The 11520-nt window shown below is 37.8% G+C and overlaps 1 protein-coding gene across 3 annotated transcripts in view; it reads right to left on the minus strand.

The window, feature by feature from the left end:
• Positions 1 to 11520, minus strand: part of SMG1 (SMG1 nonsense mediated mRNA decay associated PI3K related kinase) — an 89192-nt gene that overhangs the window by 59653 nt on the left and 18019 nt on the right. For 2 of the 3 annotated variants that reach the window (XM_039885433.1, XM_039885431.1), the window contains exons 2-5: positions 4706 to 4869; positions 3810 to 3965; positions 1939 to 2075; positions 900 to 958 (exon numbers count right to left, since the gene is read on the minus strand). In XM_039885433.1, the coding sequence (XP_039741367.1) occupies positions 900 to 958; positions 1939 to 2075; positions 3810 to 3965; positions 4706 to 4869 (516 nt within the window). Of the gene's footprint in view, positions 1 to 899; positions 959 to 1938; positions 2076 to 3809; positions 3966 to 4705; positions 4870 to 7967; positions 7982 to 11520 lie in introns of those variants that run through there. The other variant, XM_039885432.1, reaches the window with a different exon arrangement.

An 11520-nucleotide genomic window follows, 5' to 3' on the forward strand; every position in this document is an offset into this window, starting at 1 on the left:
ACCAAAAAAAATCTTAAATGATGTTTTAAATTTTCTATTCAAATTACCCAAAAGCTTGAGATTTTATTCACTTTAAATATTGTCTATTCTCTCTCCTGCAATGCCCAGAAGTATCTTTGTTGGACATTGGACTTTCTTTTATATAATCAATTACTTAATGAACAGTAAGTAAATACCAAAAAATACTAAAATTCAGACTTCAAATTCAACCTCAAGAGCCATTAAAGGATTCACAGAAAAGGGCAGCAACGAATGATCAGATAAAATACTACAATTCCATACTATGTAATAATAATGTTCAATATGTAAGGACTGTTAACTGTAACAGTTAAATGCAACCGCTGATTTAAGTATAATAGGTAACTACATAAAATAAAACCGTCAAAAAGCAGTAAGGCTCTTGACCTGCTGAGATGACTTTCTGGGTGCTTTCCAACATTACGATTCTTTAGAAATCGCCATATGAAGAAACAACTGCACGCTGTAGAGATCCCCAGCAACCATGCAAACTAGATGGTCTGAATCTACTGATGCCCAAAGAAGGCAGGTCCCTTTCACCTCTGCTCCCTAAGCAGTTTCAATATTCTCCAGTTTACAAACGTTAATCACATTCATTCATGCCCACATAAAGACTTTATGTCATGCTACAAGGCAATGTGCAATTCATTATTCAGTCATGTTGACAAATTTTTAAAAAATGGTATTCCCTTTCAAGGATTCCATTTGTATTCAATGGTAATTAACATATAAATACTTTAACAGATAAAGATGACAACAGAACCCAGTGAAACGTTAAAACGAGATGTTCATATATAAAACCAATGGGTTTATCTTCTTGTTTAATAATTTCGAAAAATTTACCTTAAGTTTTTCAAATTTAACCATTATTAGTTACTTACCTTTCATTAAGCACATCATGTACAGCAGCCAAGATATTATCCAATTGTTTAACTAGTACCTTTAAAAAAACACATTCGTAAAAACTTCAAATTCCTATACTTTTAAGAATAACATTGTGCACTTTTTTTCTTGTGTTCCCCTCTGAATTATAATTGGACAACACCTTACTTTCCTTATTATTCTCAGTCCCCAATTAGCATATATCAGTGCTTTAAATGGATAAATTTATTTCATAACCTTTCACATAAGGAAAGAAATTCATCCATACAAAACATAGAGCTATGATCATCAATAAAAAAATAACCTCAAAAGGCTTATTTTACTCTAAAATGCATAAAAACAAGATGGATTAATGGAGTAAGAGATGCGTATGTGATAAAGCAATACAGTAAAATGTTAATTTTACCATATCAAGATGACGAGCATATGGTGTTCACTGTAAAATTCTTTCAATAAGCTCTCTATAGAAATTTTTTCATGGTAAAATCTGGGAGTGGGGGAGAAGCTCTGAACCAATGTTATTTGACTCACCCCACCATTCTCACTAACTTCCTCCTGCTCCATATCAAGTTCTGTATCAACTTAACATTAGGAAAATCACTTGGGGTGGAAAGAAATTTGTAATTGCTCCTGCACTTTGTTCTTTAAAGGGTTTTCCCATTTATTTAGCTCTAGACACCAGACCAAACTTCCCCATGAACAAAATCTGTACCCCTACCCCAATTTCACATTATGAAAAACAGACATTCTGTACTGGAACCCAGAAAAAACAATTCTGAGGACAAGACAATAAATGTGTTAAAAACACTTTACTGCCGAAGGCACAAATGTGGATCCGACAATGGGAGATAAATTACACATCAGGGGTATTAAATTCTAGATCATCACAATACAGGCCAAATTAACCTGGAATGAGGAATCGCTGTTATTTTTCCTCAGAAGCAAACCTTTTCCCTTCTTAAAGCACTCCGGAGAGCATTATCTAGCTTATTATGGAAACACAAAAATCATCAACATTTCCAAACATACTGTGCTCACCAGTTTATTTTCTGGTTGCTGAATAAATTCCTTCAACTGCTTTACAGTGGCCAGTCTCCGGTCTCTGTCATCTTCCCGGGTGATCCTCCGAAGAAGATTCGACAGTCGAGACTCATCAGAATAAGACATCGATCGCTCTGTGAACAGAAACATTTTGTTACCCATTGGGTATAAATAAGCACAGACACCTTATAGCCCAAATATTTTAAAGTATATCAAAAATGACAGTCCACTGAACAATAAAAATAAAAGCTCAATGAATTCAAGTCCCATCTCACTTTTGTTCATCATTATCAACCAAGCCCCAGGAGACTGCTGGGCACATTACAGAAAAGATAAACCTAAGGAAACACCTCATTCCAGAGGACCAGTTGAGAGGGAAAAAAGGATTAGAAATCATTTTCTTCAGATCTGTTCCAAACTGCTTTCAATATTCAAGTAAAGAGCATGTGTACAGGTGAAAGACTTCTTTCAATAGATTAAGGATAAAGTCACAATCAGGTAGAAACAGGCTACATGCTTTTATTTCCACCTAGATACCTCATTGGAGGGAAGTCTCTTGTTCATATCCCATCATTTCCCTAGAACGAAGTTTTGGTGAACTGAACTCATGTCTCATTATCATATGCCATGTACAAGGCGTGCTGCCACTCAGAAAGGGGCAAATCAGAACCCTCCTTCCTTTCATTTTTTTAATGACAAGCACAAGCAGAAATGCTCAAATAATGCTTGACACTAAATAAAATAAAGATGCATTTAAGTACTAAATTTTATTTTATATTTTTGACTGTTATTTATCATAATTAACCAAGGTAAGTTAAAAACAAACCACATCAAAGGGTCTGATAGTTTCATTTATCTGTGAGGCATGAAAGGAAACTTATTAAAAGAAATGACGGCATATGAGAGAAGGAACAGGAGTTTAAAATCCCTAGCCCACAGAGTATTTTGGTAAGGATGGATAATGAATATGTCATTAGGATACCAGACAGGAATCTATTCTGCCACTGGCAAAATGCATAATCCTGAGCCTGTGAGGAAGAGGAATTGGACTAAATTAGCTTTAGTCACTTTCTAGCCTCTATCATAGTAAGTCTAGGAGTTCAAACACTGTTAAGAAACAGTATACCCTTCAACTCAGCATTCCGATTCTGAAAAACTGTTCAAAACAAATCATGTTTTTAAAGCTACATGCCAAAAAAGCTATTATGCAAAAATGTTCACCAAGACACACAAAACACATACATGCACACACACTCCAAAAGACAAAACAGCCATAAACTGAATGTCCAAAGAGTGATTATATCCACCAAAGTGTACAGGTCATAAGTCTTGATTTTACACTTGGCTTTACCAATAAAATTTCTCTTCAGGGGGTTAAAAAAGGTCATTACCTGTAATCCTCTGAATTTTCAGGGCACTTTACCTACACAGTGAGGCTTGTGTTATATAGCAGAAGGTGGCACCGTGTACATAACCTCAGAAAGGAACCACTCCACCAACACCCACACCCCCCACAGGCCCGAGAGTTCAAGGACTTGCTGTATACAGCAAGAGCCCACTGTACACAGTACATTCAGTATCAATAATAATCAGGAAAACCCTTTAAGCCTTATCCAGTCTTCTAATCTTATTTCAGAAGAGAATTCTCTTCTAAAAAGTATTAAAACCTTTCTCATAGGAGTTTACTCTTACGAAACAGTTCACAGGAAAAGGAATGCAAAAAAGCATCACCTGCAGATCGTTTTCAACTCTGAGTAAACCAACCAGCTCACACGTGCTCAAGGTGTTAGCAACGAGGCTCCAGGAGAAGAGAAGACCCAGGTCTCTGCAGGGCGTGTGTGTTTGGCACCCAGTCTGCCCAGCCTTACCCTGTGATTTCCTCATGTCTTTGATGGCTAACGCACGACTGCCATGCTGAACACTGGTGAACTCAGGGCTGGTCACATTGTTAACCCTCAGCTCTTGCCCCATCGACTTCCGACCATAAGTATTTTCCCCAGATCCTCCATTGACACTGTAGCCACCTAAAAACAGCAACATTTCCATTACATTATTTTAATAAGGCTCTTTCACTCAATGGCAGTTCAAGATCTTATTACCCAATCCACAGCTCAACCAGTCTTTGCTTCTCCTACCCTTTCCCTCTGCTTTCTGCTTTGAAATCATTTTGATTTCATCTTAACATCTTTAATGGAAGAAGAGAAACGAAACTAAATTTAAGTTAGATTTGCAACTCAAAAACTTTTTTGTAGTCTAGAGATGGTAACTGAGATTTCAGTCTCAGTGATAACACGGTATATATTTTTTGGCAAGGAAACTGATTTACGTATTATTTGTACGAAAAGGACATTTAAATTTTAAAAAATTAAGGGGGTAAACTTACTATAAAGTTTCAAAAACAGAATTGTATTTAACAAATATATTAAATGAATTACTAAATAGCATATTAAATGGCACTGTATTTAATACATAATAAATAAATACATATTAAATGAGTAACAGAAATATGAATTACCGTGTGTGTGTGTGTGTGTGTGTGTGTGTGTGTGTTTCAACCACACAGCTCTAAGTGCAGGGTGTCTTTCTTCTGCACCATGGTGTATTGCCTATTATAAACTGCTGGTTTCTCTGACATTTTATATACATTTATATTTTAAACATATTAGAAGAAAGAGGTGGGGAAGGGAGAGAAAGTGAAGGGAGGGATAGTTAAAAAACAAACAAACACCAAGTCTCTACCAATAAAGGAAACATATATATATACCCTTTTCGTCATTCTGTATGTCAGCGTGGACTCTGGTATCATCGTGCCTTTGCCGAGACACCACAGCTGAATTTGAAGGTTGCAGTCCATAAGAGGAAGACCCACCCCTATCTCTGGATGAAGAATATTTTAAATTATCTGGGTCGGCTGATGCACTATCAGTTCTGTAAAGAGAGAAGAGTATAACATGAGAACTTTAAATGAACATTTTCAGAGCCCAAATCACAAATCTTTCCTTTATACAAGCCTCTCTTTTCTCTCCTTTTTAAATTTTTATATCATTATAAATAAGTGCTCCAGTGTCTAGTAAGTCTCAGCTGGGAAGGAACTGTCACTGGATGATGGCCCTTCTACTACTCTTGTAAAGACCAGGATTAGGGTGCCCAACTTAGCCCTCTGTGCTCGAGACTAGACTGGTTTTAGCCTGAGAGTCCCATATCCTAGGAACTCCCTCAGTCCTCGGCGAGCTGGGACAGTTGGCCACCCTGGTCCAGGATTCTCTTCACATGAGTTGATAAAAAGAGTACTTCTTCCTAAACTCTCCTCCCGGGAGAGGGTTAATCAGTAGAAAAATTAGTCTTCCCAGTCATAAAAATAAAAAACACTGGCAACATCAGGCAGGGACAACATGTTACCAACTTATTTTTAAAGTACTGCCTCATGGCAATGTGGCATTCTCTCTCACCTGAATTCGTACTTTGGTTATTGGGTGGGAAAATAAATTATAGAATGGTATCTGAAAACAAGCTCAGTGGGATATAAGGAAAGAACATATTTGCTGCAAAGTAAGGTTACTTTAATGAACTGCAATACTGAAAACTTCATGAAGACTCCTTAATGATATCTACTAAAATTCTAAAAAGTGAGGAAAAGATATTAGGAATCCAATAAAGCAGAATTTGAAGGTTGCAGTCCTAATCTATTTAAAATCCAAGCATTGTCCAGAATAATCCCTGATACTTGGATATTAATAAGCAAGAGGTGCGGTCCCAGGTAAAGGGGTAAAGGAAGTGTCCTTATCTAAGATCAGCTCTCTGCCTCAACGTCCTCATCAGCGAAATAGGGAGCTGAGCTTCATAATCTCTCACGAGCCTTAATCTTCCAACCATCCATCATAAAGCACCAAGAAATAAGACAACACTATATACAATATGGCAGCATTAAAAAAAAAAAAAGAAAGAAAAAGAAACAACGTTGTTCTCCTACTGTTATTTCTTCTGAGAGAAACAACCTTTGGGGCGGGGGTATCACTTTTATGATAGCAGAAACTAATCTAAACTAATCCTCACACTCCGTGACCCTTCCCCATGTACAAAAATGACTGCAGTGTTTGGAAATATATTTCATTTAGAGTTTATCATCCTTTTGTTGCCCTCACCCACAAAAATGCTAAACATGAAACTCTGCATAGGCTCAATTAGTCAAACACCCTGATCTGTATCTACCACTGTTAACACAGAATCCAGACAATAGGTCCAACTGAACTTGAATACCTAAGTGGCACAAGTCTAAATTATTCCTAAAGGCTCTCAATTTGAAACTGGATAAAATTCTGTAACCCTAGCACACTAAAACAGCTAAGGCTCCATCATGGAGTATCTTCTCCAACCATTCCAAGTTCACTCGTTGACAGACGAAGCCCAGTACTTCCAACATATGGAAAAATAAAATCTAGGAAATTTCAAGAAAAAAATATATGAGGATTTTTCTAAGTATACTAAGTCTATATGCATTTAAATACCCTTAACACTAAATAGAGCATGAAAACTTTTTAAAACAAATGTAAAGACAAATGTATAGATCTAAAAATAGCACTTTAAATGTTCACCTATAATAATCCATAACATACCATTAATTTCTGAAGAAGAACTGAAACACAAAAGAGCATATGGGCTTTTCTGACAGGGTTTCAACTTGTCTGTATGCATAGCATCTAACACAGCCTGGAAGAATAAGCTGTTAGGAAATGAATAAATAAACTCTGAAACGCCAAGATAACTGAGGTCCAGCAATATTTAAATGTCTGAATGTCTTGTCTTCATTATCACATATACTTGCCTTGCTGTCTGTATCATTTTCTGGTGGCAAAGCAATGAACACAGACAGCAGAGAACACAGGCTTAAAAAAAGATCTGGGCTCATATCCCAGCTCCAGCACTGAAAAGGTATGTGTGACTCTGCACAATGTACTTCATCTCCAAGCCTCGGTTGTGTCTTGCATAAAATGGGAATAATACCTATCTAACATGTAAAGTTGTTGTGAGGCTTAAATAAGATAATGAATTCTTAAGAAATCCTCAGCTTACAGGGTACACTGAAAGATTATGACCATGATACTAAATAAACTCAAGGTTTCCAGTCTAACAAATAATGTATAAGCAGGTCATGAGCCTATGAAGACAATCATAAAATAAGCTTTTATGCTCAATATATGGCAGCTGATTTTAAGTTCTGCAACCTACTGCTACCAACAAATCGATCTCCAACTTGGAAGTATCTGATTTCAAACTAAACGGAAAAAAACAGGAGCAACTGCCCAATTCGTTAGAAATACAGGTTTTAAAATCCCATGAGCTGTGACTACCACGATTTTTTTCTTCAGAATGTGGGTTTTCAGAAATATAACCAAAAAATTCACTAGGACAGAACCACTGTCCCAGAACTGTCTAAAAACTCTAATTGCAAAGGTTTTTGTTTTTTTTTTTTTTTTTAATAATACAAACTGATTAAAACATTTCTAATTAGAATTCAAGTTATACATGTTCTGAACCCAAAAGCACAAAATGGTTCAGCATTTATATGAAATCTCTATTTCATAAGATCTAAACTGCTTAAGGTCTCGGGGAAAAAAAAAGTCAATATCAGGTTGTTAGCACCAACAAGATCGTCCCAGTCCAATAAACAGAAAACCGTTAAGGAGCATAAATGAACACTTGAAATAAGGCAATCAAAGGCACAAAATAGCAAAGGCAGGTCTGAACTCAAAGAGACAGGCATAAATGTTAAGGCAGTTATAAGGGCTGAAAAAGCTATCATCTGCCAGAATAAGTGTCTCAATTTAGTGATAAAAGAAAATGTATCTGTTAAGACTAAGATTCCTAGCAAGGATCCAAAAATACCTCCACAGCCCCTTTAATACTCTAAAAATATTACGGAGAGAGAGAGGAAAAAAGAGAAATGCATAAATTTCCCCAAAGTGATTAAACTGAAGTTAAAGCCTGATGTACATGCCACATGAGAGGTAAGTTTCTAAAGCTCATACCTCAAAAATCGCATACTGTATAATATGGAGCCTTTGTGATGTTTTGCATCAAGTCAATCTGTAAGACAGTAGTTACAATATTAGTGAAGGCAGTGGGTTAAAACATTTGTTGTTCAAACATGAAGCAAATACCATTCATGGGTTAGGTGCTTTTAGTCGAACTAAGGCCCTCTAGGTTTTGTATGCTGAAGCAAAAATTGAAATGGAAAGCCACTCTGTGCCTTAGAGGATAGAGAGGCTTAAGGTGGCAACCCAAATCTTTTTAGTACATAAAAGAATTTAAATGTTCACTGTAACATACAAATCACATGCAAATAGTCACCGCTCCTTTTAGTTACCTATTCTCAGTACACAAGAAATGTAATAAATCTGAGAGGTCGTCCATTTTTGAGTGACCCAAATCCTCAGACCTCACATCAGCAATCCACCATGTGTTCTATCTCCTGGCTAAATGTGGTCTTGTGGTCCAGTTCTTGTAAGCATTATAAAGAACAACAAAAAAAGAAAAAGAAAAAGAGCCACTCTGGAAGTATGAAGTCAGGGAATTCCACAAAGCACCCCGAAATGACTTGATGCAAACACCACGCCTAGTGGTGCCACGGGAGTAAGCGTCATGTTGCTTCAAGTTCTTTTTAACTAGGCTTATTAAGGAATTTTGCTCTCATGGCGAGATCAAATTTGTAATGGATATCAACCAGAAAATGAGATTTGCACTAAAGCCAGTGAGGTGGGAATGTATTTATTCTCTAAAGCAGTAGTGCTCAAAGGTAGTGTCCCTGTCACAGAGCAGGTGTAGGATATGATATGCTGTGAGTTTTTCATACTAACGATACCACCTGAAAACGACTTTTCTTTTTCAGAAATAGCGAGGTCATTGCTATGATGTCTCTTACTCACCTGGATTCAGACATGCTTTCATGAGGGATGAGAGAAAAGGTGACACTATGCATAATCTTGGGCCTTGTGTGTATGTTACTTTCACATTAGAAATACCGCTCTAAAACATGAGTCCAGGGTAAAACAATTCATTTGGGAGGCTCAGGGACTTTATTTATATGAAAACTCTTCTCACAGGAGTAAATAGTTAAGTGCAAATTTAACAAAACAGTATCAAACCATCGTGCCAAAATTAAAAATGAGTTTACATCCGTTTTGCAGTATTAAAACATTAACAGTTCATGTAATTTTTTATGAAACTTCCTTAGCTACTTAAGTATTACGTAAAATAGCAAACCTTAATTATCTATTTATGGGTTCTCTTTTACCAATTTTTAACCATTACTTCAAACTCTCAACTAAACAGCCACTGTAGATGCAAAATATGAAAATATACTTATTGTAAAATTGTAGAGATTTTACCTTGCCCAAAGAGAGGTCTGGCCTTTACCCGTGGCTTCTGGAAGGTAATCTCTAAACTCTTGGAACGTCAAGCCTAGTAAGAGTGTTCTTTTTCACCAGGGGCTTTGGGCAACCCCAGGAAGTATAACAACGTGATTTATGGCAGAGGATTTGAGTCACAGAGGTCACCTCGATCTCCAGAAGGGCTGGAGACTAAGTTCGGCCATGTGGGCAGTCAATCATGGAGCCCCAATAAAAACTCTGGACATCAAGGCTGGTGAGCATCCATGGGTAGAAACGCCCCATGCGTACTGTCACACGTCCACACCAGGAAACAACACTGTTCACGACCCACGAAGAGGACAGGAGCTCCACATTTAGAACTTCCCTGGACTCCACCCCACGCGCCTTTACCCTTGGCTGATTTGAATCAATATCCTTTGACTGGAATAAGCTGTAACCATGAGTGTAACGGCTTTCAATGAGTTCGGCAAGTCTTTCTGGTGAATTATCCAACTTAAGAATAGTCCTGGGGTTCTCCAAATTTGTAACTGGTGTCAGAAGTAAAGGTGGTCCTATGGGTCACGCTCCCTCTAACTCCGCACCTATATTTAAAATCACTGAACATACTCTATCTCAAAATTTAAAAGATTATAAAATTTTTAATAACATCTTTAGCAAACATAGTAAGAACTGATTTTCAGTACAGTGACTCTTCAATGTTGTCGACAGATTTCTGCAACTTTAAGCGAAATAACATATAACAAAATCAATTTTACCTAATTGATATGAAACAAAGAGTTCAGGGCCTAGAGCATCTCATCAACATTACAACAAAACGACATTATTAGAGGACCTGCTGTCATTTAAATCCCTTCCAAGAAATCTCAAACATCCTCTACTGATAGACTTCTAATCCAATTAACCAGAAGAGACAAAGCAAGTCACTCCAGGAGGGTGCCACGTCAGATTTTAACCTCTGCGTCATGTGCACAATTGTCTTCAGTGAAAAGCTTGGTGACACACCCTCCCCATGCAGTTCTGCCGACAACCGGGTCTTCAGTGCTGCTCATGCTTCCCTAGCCAGGCGGCTCGCCTTTCCAAAACAGCTTTCAAACCTTTTGCACCTTATTCCTTCCCTCGGCACTAGCAGACTCCTGCCTCATGGGAAATGCAAGCCATCCTCCAGCACTCTTGATAAGAGCTTATAATTTTGAGCTCCTATCAAGTCTAGGAGGAAACTTACCCAAGCCGTTCACATACATTTATTATCCACTTAATCTTTAACATAATCCTATCAGTTACCATCTTACACATGAGGTAACTCGGATTGCATAACTGACCTAAAGTTGCACAGATGACAAAAGGCAGAGTAAGAACTCGAATTCGGTTCTAACTTTAGAGTTCTTCAACATTCCACCATTACCTGCCACCTGCTTTCCAATACACCTACAAATTCACCTACATCTGCAGAGCCTTTTCCTCCCCATCACCCTCATGTGACGGCACGTGTGAACCTTGCACCTACCGTAATCTAACCCTCTGGATCTGCACATCCTCCTGTCTCCGGGTGCGCTTTGGATCTCCCACTTTCCTACTGCTCATCATATCATCAACATGAGCACTCTCAAGTCTCTTTTAAAAAAAAATTTCAAATCTTAACTCCCTTTCTCCTTCTAACTGTCTAGACTCTTCACAGCCAAACCTCTTGAGGAAAATTTACCCTCCCTGCCTTCACTCACTTTTCAACTCACTGCAATCTGGTTCCACCATGAGCACTCCACTGAAATGCTCCTGCCAACCAGGAACTTCCGACTTACTTGTCTCTAACATCCCAGAGACCCTTTTCAGTTCTCCTGGCTCAATACCCGCTGATGACTTGCTTTTGACAACTGCCTCCTCACACTTCCTCAATACTGCTCCAAGTCTTCTGAGTGATTTTAATGCCAGTGACTCTTTTTCCCAGTCCAAGTACTTTTTTCCTTCTTCACTTCTTTAACTGGCTTAGATTTATTTCATGGCCTATCATTTCCAATAACACTCCTGCCAATCCCATTAACCTCCCTTAATATTTTCCTCACACCAATCTGGCAAAACCCAACCCTGGATAAACCCAATTATCAATAATCCATCATCCATCATCGGTAAGCTCCACATTCTCAGGGCCTGTTCATTTCCCTTTCTCTACATGTGTTATCCAGACCTTCCCCAATCT

The sequence above is a fragment of the Pteropus medius genome, unplaced genomic scaffold (genome assembly GCF_902729225.1).
Source record: "Pteropus medius unplaced genomic scaffold, Ma_sr-lr_union100, whole genome shotgun sequence".
In the NCBI taxonomy this organism is placed as follows: domain Eukaryota; kingdom Metazoa; phylum Chordata; class Mammalia; order Chiroptera; family Pteropodidae; genus Pteropus; species Pteropus medius.